At 37.1% G+C, this 15,796-nt stretch overlaps 2 protein-coding genes across 2 annotated transcripts; one reads left to right on the forward strand and one right to left on the reverse strand.

The window, feature by feature from the left end:
- The first annotated feature begins 622 nt into the window (after positions 1-622).
- Positions 623-1,177, forward strand: LOC145140408 (uncharacterized). The gene has a single exon (XM_079073911.1). The coding sequence runs from the start codon at positions 623-625 to the stop codon at positions 1,175-1,177; it is 555 nt and encodes a 184-aa protein (XP_078930037.1).
- Positions 1,178-3,840: 2,663 nt separating this feature from the next.
- On the reverse strand, positions 3,841-7,726 carry LOC145137543 (endoglucanase 25-like). Its single transcript, XM_079071673.1, has 6 exons — positions 7,051-7,726; positions 6,170-6,483; positions 5,634-6,095; positions 4,923-5,058; positions 4,665-4,837; positions 3,841-4,557 (listed from the first exon to the last, which is right to left on the reverse strand). The coding sequence occupies exons 1-6, from the start codon at positions 7,421-7,423 to the stop codon at positions 4,153-4,155; spliced, it is 1,863 nt and encodes a 620-aa protein (XP_078927799.1). The 5' UTR covers positions 7,424-7,726; the 3' UTR covers positions 3,841-4,152.
- Between the last annotated feature and the right edge of the window lie 8,070 nt (positions 7,727-15,796).

Here is a 15,796-nt window from a genome sequence, read left to right on the forward strand (position 1 = left end):
GTTGAAAAACGGTAATATTACCATTTAAAAACGGTAAATTCTAAAAAAAATTACTACTTAATTTTTTTTAAACTATATCAATACATATATACCTCATTTTACACTTCTATTTCTCTATATCTATCTCTATTTCTTTTATCATTCAAAACAAAAAAACCACTATGGATCAAAGCCCGAATACCCCTCCTCCGAACACAAACACATCCACTCCATTAGGTTTTGCGGGATACGAGGGATACATGAACCTTCTAAACTCCTAAAACTCACCACAAATTCCATATTCCGATAATTTTTTCAATTCGGCCTTACCCCCACTACAATTCTCTATCTCACCATTTATGCAACAAAATGCAAACATTCAACAAAACCTTTTTAACATATTCGATCCCATGCGCCAAACAATCACACAACCCCCACCCACGCAAGAAACCGTTGTCGAGACGCAAGCCGGGGGTAGTCAGAAAGCATCGGGAAAAAAGGGAGACCAAAAAAGAAATGGAAATAGGTCGTTGTCGGGGCGGATCAAACGGAAGCACCTCCAACATGGTGGACACCGGAGGAAGAGCATGCGTTGGCGGTGGCTTGGTGCGGTACTTCAAAACAACCAACTGTGGGGAAAGATATGAAGAAAGTTGCTTTTTGGGATGCTGTAATTGTCAAATTCCGCACAATTTTGAACAATGGTGACACATATCGCAATAATGATATGCTTAGTGGCAAATGGACTCAAATTAGCCGGAAGTGCACCAAATTCAATTCCATATACAACAAACTTTCTTCGCAACGTCAAAGTGGTGCCAATGATTTCGATGTGTTTAGAGCCGCGAGGGAGGAATATCACGTGCAAATGGGTCACGTATTTGAGTATGAAAAAATATGGGAGATAGTGAGGAAAGATCCAAAATGGATGAAAACGCCAACATCATCGGAACAACAATTAAAGAGGTCTCGTGGTTCGGGTTCGGTTGACGTTTCCGACGGACACACGAACATCGACCTCAACGCGGACACCGATGAGATCCCGGACGAGTTTGATGACATCGAGGAAATCTCTCCGCCACGACGACCGATGGGGCGCGACAAAGCCAAGCGCGCGCAACGACATTCGCAGGAGAATGAAAGTCGGCTTCGAGAACATGAAAAAAAAATTCGACGCCCACACGGAAATCGCAAATAAAAGATATGAATTGCAACGAGAGCATTTGGATTTCCTTCGTCAAGAAGCCGAACAAGATCGCATATCGAAAGATTTGACAATTCTTACGACAAACGAAGAAAATTTGCCACCGAGACGAGCTGAAGTGATACGGAGGATGAAGGCAAAGATCGAGAGCAAATACTTGGACGAAGAATAGTTTGTCAATGTTTTTTTTTTAAATTATATGACATAAATAAAAAAATAAAACGAATTAGAAATATATGAAGTAAATAAAAAAAATAAAACAAATTAGAATAATAGAAATTAAAAACATCAAAAAAAAAAAATAGTATGTGTTATCCCATGTTATTTGGTGTTGTCTATTTCCACATTTGGTGTTATAACACCAAATTGTGACTAGGATGATGTGGTGGACAATTTGGGTGTGATAACATGTAATAGCATGTTGACCACACCTAATAGTCTTACGTAGGACACCCGTCCTCGAGTATATGATAATGTTTCTTTTGAATTGCATATCAAAGCAACCAAATTTTTTTTAAGACGTAGACATGATGAACCGGATGCAAACCAATCAGAATGAGAAAGCTTTTTGACGAAATAGAAGATGTGGGTGTTCTAACATATTTTTGATTAGTTAACCATTATCTAAATATGTATTTATGTTGTTAACTAAAAGCTATTGAAAGTTATTGTATGATCTATATTCTATATTAATAATTTTTTTATTGTTGTTAGTTACATAATAGATTCTTTTTATAAACAGATCGACCAAAAGGGTTATCTTCACTTGGTTTGCTCATTTATACCTCCCATGCTTTAATGTGACGTCTACCATTTTGCTTAAGGGGTACATAAGCAGTGACAAATCTAGAACCAAAAATCACGTGGTTCCTTATATAAATGAAACTAAAAAAATACTAGTGGTGACGGGTCGGGTTGTATGCGGGTCGGGTTCTATACTTGGTCGTTCAAATAGATCAACGGGTAGTGAGTTTAAATCAACCTTCGTATATTTATATTTATGTTGGCGTTCATTATCTTCTTTCTTTTTATAAAACTTATACAAAGACATTTTTGAATGATTGAATCTTGATTCTTGATTCTGAAATTTAATGTTCTTATATCAAATAGACAATAACAAATTAACAACTCTAAATAAACAATAACAACTAACACATTGAACAATGTTCTTATATCAAATAGACAATAACAACTCTAAATAAATTTTAAATTGAATGTATATTAATCAAATGTTAATCATACAAAGCCACAAATGGTTTTGATTTCTAAAATCTGATCAATAGGTCAATGAAATCGATATGTATTATATAATCATTAATCATACAAAGCCACAAAGGGTTTCGATTTCAAACAAAAAGAAAGTTGTAATCTAAACTTGTATAACATACAAGCATGAAACGAGGTTGTTGGTTGAGTGTTGGGGGAGAAGAAACTGATGGGCTGGACTGCTGTCGACTGTCGTTGGACGGCTGAAGGAAGTCGACGCCGACGGCCTAGCCAGACAGTGACCGGAGCAGCCGACGATCGTTGGATGGTGATCGATTTCGGAACAGGGACATCGAGAAGCTAAGAACAAGACACCATACGACGTTCGGTTTCTTATTTTCTATTTCTTATTTTCCTTTTTTTTTTTAAAAAAAAAATTAATGGATCATTGGATGATTGGGCTATTGATTAATAGATGTGAACTTTTAAATATGAATGATATGAGTTGTTGATAGAAATTTTTTGCCAAAAAAGAAATTAGGTAATTCCTTTGATAAAAATAAGATAGGTCCTTATTTTTTTTGATAAATCCTTAATGCATTAGAAAAGAAAAAAGGTAGGTCCTAGGACCTACCTTCTCCCTCTTTGCCTACGCCACTGTACGTAAGGCTCATCGGTGTGGAGTGCGGTTTGGAACTGCATTCGTGCCACGTCGACCGCAAACACCGCCCCCTGGGTGCGGTTTCGTGCGGTCTTGGCCGCACTACGGCTAGAAAGAACTGTGGCCTGTGATTGGTTGGTGCTTGATTCTCTTGGTGACCGTTGAACGTTCCTAGACTGAATTCTTTTTTTTTTTTAAACTTTACTCTCTCTCTCTCTCTCTTTCTCTCTCTCTCTCTCTCTCTCTCTATATATATATATATATATATATATATATATATATATATATATATATATATATATATATATTACCATTATTTACACGACCTTCATTATTTACAAAACCTTCAACCAAAATCTTTATTCTTTTCCTCGAATTTGGTGTTTTTTTTAATAAGTTGTAGGTTTTATGTTTTTAATCTGCTTTTCTAAATTTTTAGGTTTTTTTTTAAGTTAAGCAATATATAGTATTTGTATTTTTAATTAATAAAATATTATCTTTTTAAAATTATGTTTTTTTTTGTTAAAAAAGAAGTTTTATTAAATTAAAATAGCTAAAAAAAACAAAAAAATAAAATAAATAAATAAAAGTGTGGCACCACTCCCTTGGTGTGGCAAAAACCACACTGGTGTGGTAAAAAATGACGTGACGCTTATGTGGCGGTGAAGGGATTGCTGTTTCGGTGACACCACTCCCTCCAGCCTAAGAGATCGTCTCAAGATTAGTTGATAGTTAACAGATATTGTTTTTAAATCGGCAATAACAAGATCCAAAGTGTTCCGTAACAAAATTGAAAACCACTGAAAACCCAGAGATTTCATTTAAAAACAATCACGAGTGTGACAAACTGTTCATTGTTTCGAATTATACATACATTTGATCGTTTTTGTTACATTCAAAAAACACATATATAATATGTATACCATCCATACACTTCCATTTACGGGATATCATTTTCAGAAGTAAATCGCTACACACCTCCCGACCACATGCTTTCATTTCCCATCCTAAAAGAAACTAAACCATAGCAAAATCTTGTTCACTATAACTCACACACCATAAAACACATCACCACCAGTTCACCACTCCATCCGCCACCCACTCAAGGCTTCCATGGTGCTGGCGGCGGTGGTGGAGTTGGAAACATTGGCGGCACCGCTGAAAAAATAGTGTTTTTATCGATCTTCTTTGTTGTCCGGTCACCGGAAAGTGCCACTAAAGCGGCAACTAAACCGGCATTTCCGGCGATGGTTGGCTCTGTGTAATTGTAATTTGACCGGACATCGTGAAAACCGTCATGCCTATCGGGCCCCGCAACCATAGCACCGATAATGGTGTTTGGATTAGCTTTTTTGGATTTTTCCCATTTAATTCCTCCGGTACAGCTGTACTTGACTCTATTCTTGGGGATGGATGCGCCTCTGTGGTGGACTTGCTTCGGGTAGTGGGTCCCGTAACCCACAAGATAACTCATTTTTCTTGGGTTGTCTCCGAGGATATAGTTGATCTATGAGATTAACACGAAAGTGTGTTAATAGGTTATAGACATGAAAATAATAATATAAAAAAATGTTAAATACAAGAAATAGGAAATGTAGTTTTAGTAGTGGGTACCTGTTTCTCTGCAAACTTGCGTAGTACGTCAGTGGAATAGAAATTTGGGCCACAATACCAGCCAGGGGTATCTGCAGCATCAAGATAGTCACTAAACAGGGTAGCTAAGAAGGCTGCATTCACCACATACTGAAGTGGCTGAGGTCTCCCATGGTTCAATTGGATCAATCCACCTGAAATGGAAGATGAAGATTATCGTTCATATAAAACATCTATTCACTTAATATTATAGACAAAAAGGGGTAATCGTTGGGTTACCTTTTGTTCTGTTGAAACTTGAAAAGTAGGGCAGGTAAGAACACATGACTATGCTTGTTTGGTTGTGAAACGTTTGCAATGTTTCTTCGTATGGGTAACCGGGGCTCAGGAATAATCTCAACCGAGTCAATAGCACCTAAAATTTGTAACAATTTGCATCAGCAATAAGCAATTAACCAATTTTGATAATGATTCGGTTATAGTAAACTATTGTTCGTTAAGCTCTTGTATGTTACTTAATAACAAAACAAAACAGGTTGCACTGTTTTTGGCATACATTGGATTGAAACTGCTCAATGGGACAAATTTCAAATTTTTGCCCCACCCAAACAAGATGGGACAGGGACTCGCCCTTGATATCTCGTGCGTGCAAAAGACGTCAATGTTATTTCCTTATTCTTATAATTAAAAATAACCCTAGTAAGTTTGTACAGTCCTGTCTTATCGTGTCCTATCCTGTGTTGTATAACAAACACTGAATAGGACATGATTGAACTTGATAGGACTGGACAAACTTTCTAGGGCTATTTTCGACGATGAGGATGAGGATGATATTCATGTCTTTTGTACACAAGGGAGATCGAGAGCGAGTCCATATCCCACCTTGTTTGGATGGGAAAAAAATTGAAGTTTTCTAAACACAGTACAACCTGTTTTGTTGAATTATCAAAAAAAAAAAAAAAAAAAAAAAATTATAGTTTGACAACGTACTTGGGCTCCTGTAAGCTTGTTGTCCCAGCTAAAAACACCATAATCGGGCCCACCCCAAAAAGCACCAGCATGCTTAGCAAGTTTGGGGTGACTAGCAAGGTAAAGATACGATTGATTCCCAGTAGCATAATACATCCAAGTTCCACCCCAAACAAACTCATCCCAATACATACTCGAATTATAAAAAGTTGCAGCATCAGCTCCACCTGCGCTATAACTCCCACGTTGATCTCTCGCAAACTTCCAAAGCGTCGCAGCACCATGAACAAGTTTCTTCGAGTACGCTTTGTTGTCCTTGAACACAATCGACGCAGAAGCCAGAGCCGCCGCCATCTCCGCCGCTAGGTCAGAGCAACTCGAGCACTCCGTCACCGGCCGCTCGTAGTCGATGTCTTCCGGTCGCATCCAGCAACTATGATCGTTAGGGTCATCTGGCCCAGCCGATGTATCCCCTTTCCCGACCTAAAATTGGAAGCAAGTTTAGCAATTGGATCACACCATGAGCAAGTAAGACGATTTTAGGTATGAAAAATCACCTGAGCGACGATTTGACTGATGGTATCGGCGGAAGAATTGAAGGTTTTGAGAAAGTAATCGGTGCCCCATTTGATAATATCTTTTACGTGATTGAGTTCTCCAGCAGCTTCGTATTTGGCGCTGTATTCGATTACACTCCAACTCAACATAGTCATGGCGAAAGCTTTTGGGAAATGGAACTTTATCGCATCTCCGGCGTCGTAATACCCGCCGACGAGATCTTTTAAAACGGCGCCGGATTTATCGGCTTTCCCGTCGTTTAAACATGAATTACCCCTCCATGAAACGTTATTATGCTTTGGGAGTTTTCCGGCTGCATTTATAAAAACAAAAAAGAAACAATAACATAAGCTTTTTGAGACGGATCAACCTCATTCCATGATAAAGATTTAATCTTTCATTATGTTTTACAAAATTAATGCATTTAAATTACATCTTTGTAGTACGTTACGTATATCGATGCATTTTTGTAGCAATTTTGATCCTTTTTTTATAACTGTTAGATTTCAGTCATTAAAAGTTGCAGAATTTGGTAAATAAGTGTCGAAAGCTCAAGTAAAACTGTTAAACACTTCAATAAAATATTGATCCGCCGACACTTTTCTGGCTATTTTTATAGTAAAGATGAGGCCATTTGACATGTTAAGTCAAAAGTGTAACCTACAGAATAAGAATCTTTTATCAAATAGTTGCAGCATTTAGTAAATAATTCACATATAGCTCGAGTAAAACTGTTGAATTTGATTCATTATTAGCAAAAATTGATCCACCGACACCTTGATGTTTATAAAAAGATACCATCAAATCAGAGATGAATTCATATGGAAGATTAACATCAGGTAATAGATCAAAATCTGGATAAAATTAGAAGCGAACTTACATTTTTGGGCATTGAAGAACATGAGAGCTTTTTGAAGTGCAATAGTGTAATTATCAGGAGGAGGTGGGTGTTTGTGATGCCTAGGCACAGTTTTGACGATCAACGTGACGCATCCGGCGATGAAACCGGCTGCTAGAATCAATCCAACCGTCCAAACGAAGATCTTACGGCTGACAATGATACAACCCAGATCTACATACTTCTTCTTCTTCTGTTCTCCGGGACCCAACAGCCAGCTCTGTTGCGTTTCATCTAACGGCCGTGACAGCGCCGCCCTATCAAAGTCGTTTAAGTTCCTGCTCCGATCATCGTCCGTCGCCGAATCCGCGTTGTGTATCTCCAATGGCCCACCCCATGGATCTCTCCCGTACATATTTGTGAATTGAATTCGATTCAATCAAAACACGATACAGAGCTTTGAATCTTGATCTGATTTGGAATTTGAGATTCGATTGATAACGAGATTCAGAACCCAGATGAAATCAAGCTTGTGGAAATGTGGATTTATGTGGGGGTTGCTTGAAATAGCAAAAGGTTGCTCTGTTTCCGTGTGTGAAGGGTGAGAAGTGAGTGGGGTTTTGGAGTTTATGATGAAGTGAAGGAGAGAGGAGGGGATTAAAGTAATGCTGTTGGTGGATTTGTTTGTTTGGTTTTCTGTGATTTATGAATAAATATTTCATAATAATTAAATGATTGTCTTCATGAAGAATAGAAAATTGGGTGGCAAATGACTGTCGAGTCCACAAAGCAACAAAGACAGTCTGTCTAACGCTCTTGCTCTTTCGTAAGAAAATTCAATGGCGACATTAAATCTAAAAGGATTTTTTTATTTCACCCCTGTATTATTCAGGAATAGCTGAAGAGGTCCCTTGATTATAAGTTTATAAACACTTCTGTTTAGTTTATTAATGATGAAATAGAAGAATGTGTGCCTAAAAGCATCAATAAGACAATAACTGGTATAAATCCTTTCAAGCATCTTGAGATGGAATTTGTTAAGTTTTGATGGGATTAAATCATTAAAATAGTGCTTAGAAGTACTTTTGCCTACTTAATGTCGAAATTGCAAGTGATTTTGACAACTTTTAATAGGTTTTTCTCTATTTGATTTCTTTGTTGTTTTTAATTGTAACAAGTACATGTATCACTTCATAAATAACAATCATTTTCAAGTATGGTGTCTTTTTTTTAGAGAAAATACTTGTTAATTGTAAGTGCATAAAAATTTGGGTAGCAATAACTTTAACGACATTCTAAAACATGAATTTATAATATTTATAACCAAAATACATATTTTAAAATGACATTTGGGTCCCTACTTATTTAAGTGTATGCCAAGGAATTTGAGAAAAAATTATTTGATCATAATTAGAAGTTTTCGTTCGTCCATGTTCACCTTTATGATAAAAATAGAATCTATGACGCCCTCTTCTTGACTTTTAGAATTACGTGTAATCACTTGTATAAATTATTTATCATTTGTATATTGACGTGAGTTATACGTAGATAGTAGATACAATACTTTTTTCCCAACCTATATGTTACTTATTTATACACTCAATGGAAAAAGTTGTATTGAATAAAATGAGATTCACTTAAGTAGAGAAGCAAGAGAGTTCAAAAGGATCATGTGATCCTTTTGATGAAGTGTCATTAATAGGGCTGTAAACGAACCGAACGAACACGAACGGGGCTTGTTCATGTTCGTTCGTTTAAGTTAGCCGAACAAATAAACGAACACGAACGGATAAACGAACGAGTTTCCTTGTTCATGTTCGTTTGTTTAACAAATTACATTGTTCATGTTCGTTCGTTTATGTTCGTAAACATGCTAAATGAACATAAACAAATGAACATAAATGAACAAAGATAAAAAAAACATAATTGAAGATATATATGAACATAAATAAACATATAATACACTAATGAAATCAAACACAATTAAGCATATGTGAACATAAAATGAAATTATATGAACAAATGTAAACGAAAAACATAAACGAACGTTCACGAACATAATTGAACGAACGAGACCATTGTTCATGTTCGTTCGTTTAACTAAACGAACGATAATTTGTGTTCATGTTCGTTCGTTTATTAAATAAACGAACATAAACGAACTTCTTGCCGAACGGTTCACGAACGTTCGTTGAACGTTCAGTTCGTTTACAGCCCTAGTCATTAAGTTATGTGAAGGACTTTTTAACATTACAAACTAGTTGTACAGGAAAGATAAGGATATCAAGACAAATGTATGGACCAAACTTGCATATCCATGAATACATGAGGGATTAATTTTGTAATTTAGTCTATATATTTGGTGGCAGGTAGCAGGTACGAGTGATTGCTTCCCTGCACCGACTTTTGCTTCGAGTGCACTGCATTGCATTCTGTGCCAACATGTACCAAAGTGTCACAAAACAAGTTGTTCCTCATTGTGTTTTTAAAAAATTTAGTTATATATATTAATAAAAAAAGAGTAAATTACAAGAATGGTTAACGTGGTTGCTCAAAATTTTTAGTTTAATTATTCTTTTTATCAATAGTTTTGTTCTTAAAATGGAATCTTTTTAGTTTTTAGTCGTCTTACTTTTTTTTTTATCTACGGATATGACCTAAAATAAAAATCTTGCGTAATATGATTTTATAATTTATTTATATTTATATTTATATTTATATTGTAAAAAAAAAATAAATATCATCAACAAATTCTTCCTATTTATCCTCTTATTCTATGGATGTCAACGGAGACAAACAGGATGGGGAGTGCATCCTCCACCCTCGCCCCCTAAATTTCCCGTTCCCTCGTCCTCGCCCCCGCCCCCGAAATGTCCAGTCTTTCTACCCTCGCCCCCGAATCCTCCTTATTACCTCTGCCTCCGCCCCCGTTCCTCAGCCTCCGATGGATTTTGAACTGCATTTTTTTGGGCTAAAAGAAGTTGTTATTTGGGCTAAAAGAAGTTGTTTTTTAGGTACCAAATAATTATTTATAGTAGAATTTTACTTGTTAAAAATAAAAAATTTATGACATCTTAAAAACATTATACTGACAATTTAAAAACATGTTTTTTATTGAATTTTGGAAGCTCAAAATCATATTATTGTTTATTATATTTATATAACTAATATATGTAAATATATGTATAATTTATTAGCGGGGTCCCCATTGGGGTTTCGGGACGAAATTGCCCACCCCGCCTCCACCCCTGAAATTAAAACAGGGGTTAACCTTCCCCTGTCCCCGCACCCGATTTTTTTAATAAATACCCCCAACGGAAACAGGTTCCCACATGACTTTTTGACATCCCTATCTTATTCATATAAAATTATCATTTAACAATTTCTTTCTTATATTATTATTACTAATAAATGATGAGCCACAACCCCACCATTCTTCTTCGCCGTCTTCCATTAATAACTTCACTTTCATCAAGTCCTTCGTATATGATATATCTAAATCATCATGGCCTTCGTATAACCAAATAATCACCATCTCTTATGAGTCAGAATTAATATCTGATACTCAGATCAACTAGACAAATAAATTATCACTGCATATTTTTAATCAAATCTAACACACAAGGAAAAATGTCATTAGAAATAAACAAGAAAGAAAGGGCGATCGACAATTCGACAATTCAAATTGATTGTTCTTTTGCGTTTTAAAATAAAAGTGATCTATTTTTGTGCTTAGATATGTAAAGGGTGATGTTATAGTCAAAGTGGTACTGATTTCATGAATTAAAAAAACAATAATATATGTGATTTATGACTCATGGATTAAGAATGCACATATTTCCCGTCATCATAATCTTTTATGCCTTGAAATCAAACTAGGTGGTGCAAATATTGCTAGAAATAAACTAATCTAAAAGCAATTTTAAGCAATCCAACGAACAACGGAATAACATATAAAGTTTAAAGTTATTCCCAATAACTGATCTAAACGGATTTACTATGATCAAACCAAAAACACAACATGGGAGTAAACAATTTTACGTTGAATGTGGGGATATTCTTTGGTGTAGAAAAAATGATCTGATCTGACCACCTTTATAATACCCGACTTTTAACACAAAGTACACCCAAAATTAAAAAAAACCATGTGGTGTACATTTATGTCAAACAACTAGATACAAGTAGTTATCAAAATTATCATACTAATTAAAACAATACAAGGACCCAAGTTACGCACTACCAACTTCATATTTCTCTATCGAGTCTACCTGAACTTGAAAGGAATACAACAAAAAAAGTAAGCTACAAAGAACTCAGTGAGTAACCCTAATGACATTGTGCATAATAATCAAAACATTGATTATATAAATAATTCAATGCCCGCTTAATTAAAATTTCCCCATGCCTTTCACCCAACTTCGTATACACCCAATCATGTATAATCATACAATTACGTCAACCACCGAATATTCTATCATATAATATTTTTTATATGATTCAGACTCCTCACCAATGAATATCAAGAAATATACATTATATATATCACCCAACATTCCACATCACACCTAAGAGATACTAAATTTATAACATCATTTTACATCCTCACATTACACCCCTTTAGATATACGCAGTCTAAAAGTACATCTTGTATCACTTTTCACCTAGGTGATCCCAAACCTATATAACATCGGATATGTAGGTGCTATAATAAAACAACCTATATGGTATATTGTATTTCTTTGGATGTACATTATCCTAAGTTCTCTTATCTCACACTGCACCTATTTGGATATACATTGTCGAAGATTATATACTGATATTATCTTATGAGACCAATAAGACTTATTAATAATTACTAATGTTTTTAACACACCCTTTTGGATATACACCATCCAAAGCTAAACATCAAACTAATATATATATTATATATATATATATATATATATATAATGCTATTTGCTAATGACATATGATCCTATAAAGTCACACCTTATAGCAAGATACTACTTATTGAATATTTATTAGAGTAATTTGATTATTAATAAATAAATCAACACTTGTATTTGATTGGAAAATTATTATTTTATGGAAATAATATTTTAACAACTAATTGAGAAATTATTATTTCTATGAAATGATAATAAAAAAGAAACTAGTTATATTCATATGATATGAATATATTAGTCATGTACAATTAAGTGGACACTTTGAGTAAACATCTAGTTGGAACATGTATCTACTAGTTAATAAGATGGAGTGTGGCACACTCTTGTTAATGACTTTCATGCCAAAACCATCAACCTCCAAGGAGGTTAGAGGTTGAGTATGGTCGTGTACTCGTGTTTCTTACATCCCATACTAATTATAGAATGGGCCATGCTTTGACTTCTTGAGGTATGGTGCTTAAGTACATATGTATTAGTATATAAAGAAGAAAGAGTGAAAAAAAAACTAGCTAGTTTTTCATCTTCTTTTCTTCTCTTTTTAGGGTGCCAAAACCAAGAGTAAAGTGTTCTCTCTCCTTTCTCTCTATCTTGCAATTTGGTGCATGATTTAAGGGTTTATAAGTTGCTTCTCCTTAAGATTAATTTTTTATTAGTTATTAAGTCTTAAGAAAAACTTAATACAAGTGAAGACTGACATCTTAAAGTGGTTTAATCTTGCTTGGTGAATACCTCTAGAAAGCTTCTACTTTGGAGCTTCTTGCCATCTTCACCAACTTCCAATCTCCCATGAGAATCAAAGTCTTCAAAGTTGTAATACTTTTTTCTTCTATGGTTCTTCAAAGCTGTAATACTTTTTTCTTCTATGGTTGATATAATATTTCCATGCTTTGAAAAATGATATTTGGTGGGTAAAATTGGTTTTAAGTTTATTCAAATCTTAAAATATTTTCGTTGCTAATCACTTAGTTTTGAAAATATATTTAGACTAGTTTTGAATAAAACCCAACAATATATATATATATATATATATATATATATATATATATATATATATATATCATCGTATTAGGCATTGTCATCCCCAAGTAAATATATGTTTCCACATGCATCAAAAAGGTAAAATATGGACTGAGTTTTTAAGAAATAGAGAAGGAAGGGCCATTTCTGTCATTATGGGTTGAAGTTAGTATGGGAGTCGGGTATATAGCTGTCCACCCCCGTAACCCTAACCCTAATCGGATGTCAGCCGCCATCTCCTCGCCACCATCGAAGAATCACCGGAGCAGCCACCTTGTTCTGTCGCCGGCGAAGAGGAAGAGTCACGAGGAGATCGAAAAGCTCATTCGTGGCTATTGTTGTTGTTCGCGTTTGGGTTGCTGCCTCAACCCACGTCCGCCGCTGTAGCGCTGTTGAACCGTAGTTTTGCCGTCGAGTGCCAACCACCTTTGCCATTCCCAGTGATGTCGGCTGCATCCGTGTCCGTCAACGAAGACCGAGCAGGGGCCCTCTTCTGCCGCTGCTGCTGCGATTAGTGCCGTCCTAATTCTTCTTCTCCATTGCTCCGGTGTTGGGCCATAGTCACGACCGCTGCCACTCGTATGGCTCGTTCCTGTTTCTCCGGTCAACATCCGCCACCCTAAGGGAGGTTGCATCGTGCATTCTAGTTGCTGTGTCGCAAGTATGTGTGAATTCTGAGGTTGTTGTTCGTTGTAGGAGTGAGTCTCGGCCGGAAAATCAAGAACAACTACCACCACCACCGTGAGGTGGTGGCTGCCGTCATGTACCATCGCCGGCCACCACTAGAGTGGTTGTGTGTGTGTTTATGTTAGTGAGTGTGTGCTATTGGGATTTGTGTTGTACACTGTAATAGTGTCAGATTAATGAAAAGAAAACTCAAAACCACCACCGTAGGGTGGTGGCTGCCGCCACCAACAGCCGTATTAGGTGGCGGTGTGCTTTTGCTTGCGTGTAGTTGCTTTTTGGATGCTTGGACAAAAATGGACTAGAAACCCTAACCACCACCGTGAGCCGCCGTTGACCACCACTACCCGAGCTGGTAGTGGGTGGTGCCCGACTAGCGAAACCCTAATGGGCCTAGTGAAACCCTAATGGGCCTAATGAAACCCTAATGGATCTAAGGACTTAGATTTTGGGCTTATTGGGTTCGTATTGTGTTGGATACCCTAATTAGGGTTTAGAAAACCCTAATTTTTGGAAGCATTGGCTTGGACTTATCAGGACCCGCATTTTAGGCCACTGGAATTGGATCATGTATTAAGCCCGACTACACCCTATGATTTATATAGTAGAGTAATGGACTTAATGGATTAAGTCCTTAAATGGTTAAGTAAGAAACACTTAACCCTAATCATCATTTTATGTGAAAACACTAATTTCACTTGGGCCTTGAGTTGGGCCTTCCTATTAGGCTTTGGTGATTGGGCTACTGATGGGCCATCCAAGAACAAGCATATGGACTAGAATATTTGGATTGGGCTTTAGGATAAGGCCCATTGGACAGGCTTGGGCCCAATTGGGAAAATTGGGCCATAGATGGGCCATAACTGGGCCTTGATGATTATGAGACATTGGACTATCAGAGTGTCAAGTGTTGGAGCAAGAATAAATGGTAGGTCCTTAAGGCAAGACCATGTAGAGGTTTGGGCCCAATTTGGAAAATTGGACCATAGTTGGGCCTTGGTTCAATATTAGACTTTTGGGCCCTTGGATTGGGCCTTGGGCTTGAGTCAAGCTAAGTTAGGGGTAAAGTAGTCTTTTACCCATAGCATGGACTTATGGATATGTGTTGGGGATCCAATTATTAATTGTGTGTTATTTTGATGTTGACAGATTCGGGAATCTGTCATCCAGCAGCTAGGGTTTTATCTGCGGGACTTCAGCAGTGCGAGGTGAGTTTTCTCCAGTAGGAACGAGTCTACGGCCACAATGCCGACCCGTTTAGATGTTAGTAGTTCCGGGCTACGGCCCGATGCCAGGCATGGCCCGATGTAGGTTATATGCTTTCCGGATTTCGATTCGATGCCGGGGAGGTCCCGAGGAATGTTATGTATGCTTGATGTCTTTGTGATTCTTGCATGTTATGTGTTATGTGTTTCGGGCTTCGGTCCGATACCGGGGCAAGCCCAATGTATGTTAGCTTATATGTTATGTGTTATGTGTTCCGAGTTTTGGCCCGATGCCGGGGCAAACCCTATGCATGTTTAGCTTACGTGTTATGTGTACATGTTCCGCACTCTAGTTTGATGCCGGGGCAAACCCGATGAATGTTTTTATGCTTATGTTTATATGCTTATGTTTACATGCTTATGTTATATGCTATGTATATGAGATGTTGTATGTCGGGGCAAGCCCGATGCCAGGGCAAAACCGATGTCGGGCGGGGCCCGATGCCAGACGTGGTCTGATGCCGGGGTAAGCCCGATGCCGGGCGGGGCCCGATGCCGGGTAAGCCGATGTCGGGATTCATCCCGATGCAGCTGGGCGGAGTCCCAAGTTATGTTTATGTTGTGTTTTTATGTTATGAGCATTTTTGATATGTTTATATGTATACCAGATCTCGGTCCGATGCCGAGCGGGGCCCGATGTAGTGGCCTAGGCCCAAGTTATGTGATTGAGTGTATGATATGTGGTAGTTTGGGGAGACTCACTAAGCTTCGTGCTTACAGTTTTCAGTTTTGGTTTCAGGTACTTCGGTTTCAAAAGAGGAGCTCGGGATGATTGCAGTGCACACACCATTTGTTTAGCCTGGGATGTTTATACTCTGATATATTTTGACATGTGATTATGATACATGACTTATGACTTTTATACGATGAGGATAT

The sequence above is a fragment of the Lactuca virosa genome, chromosome 9, assembly GCF_052849685.1.
Source record: "Lactuca virosa cultivar CGN04683 chromosome 9, Lactuca_virosa_CGN04683_v6, whole genome shotgun sequence".
NCBI lineage: Eukaryota > Viridiplantae > Streptophyta > Magnoliopsida > Asterales > Asteraceae > Lactuca > Lactuca virosa.

What these genes read in the sequence shown, in the direction of transcription:
- LOC145137543 (XM_079071673.1), bottom strand. Translation starts at nt 7,423, where the DNA reads ATGTACGGGAGAGATCCATGGGGTGGGCCATTGGAGATACACAACGCG. An exon ending in GTTCTTCAATGCCCAAAAAT is followed by an intron (nt 6,484 to 7,050) that starts GTAAGTTCGCTT and finishes TTATAAATGCAG; the next exon opens with CCGGAAAACTCCCAAAGCAT. An exon ending in GCAAGTTTGCAGAGAAACAG is followed by an intron (nt 4,558 to 4,664) that starts GTACCCACTACT and finishes TTAATCTCATAG; the next exon opens with ATCAACTATATCCTCGGAGA.
- LOC145140408 (XM_079073911.1), top strand. Translation starts at nt 623, where the DNA reads ATGAAGAAAGTTGCTTTTTGGGATGCTGTAATTGTCAAATTCCGCACA.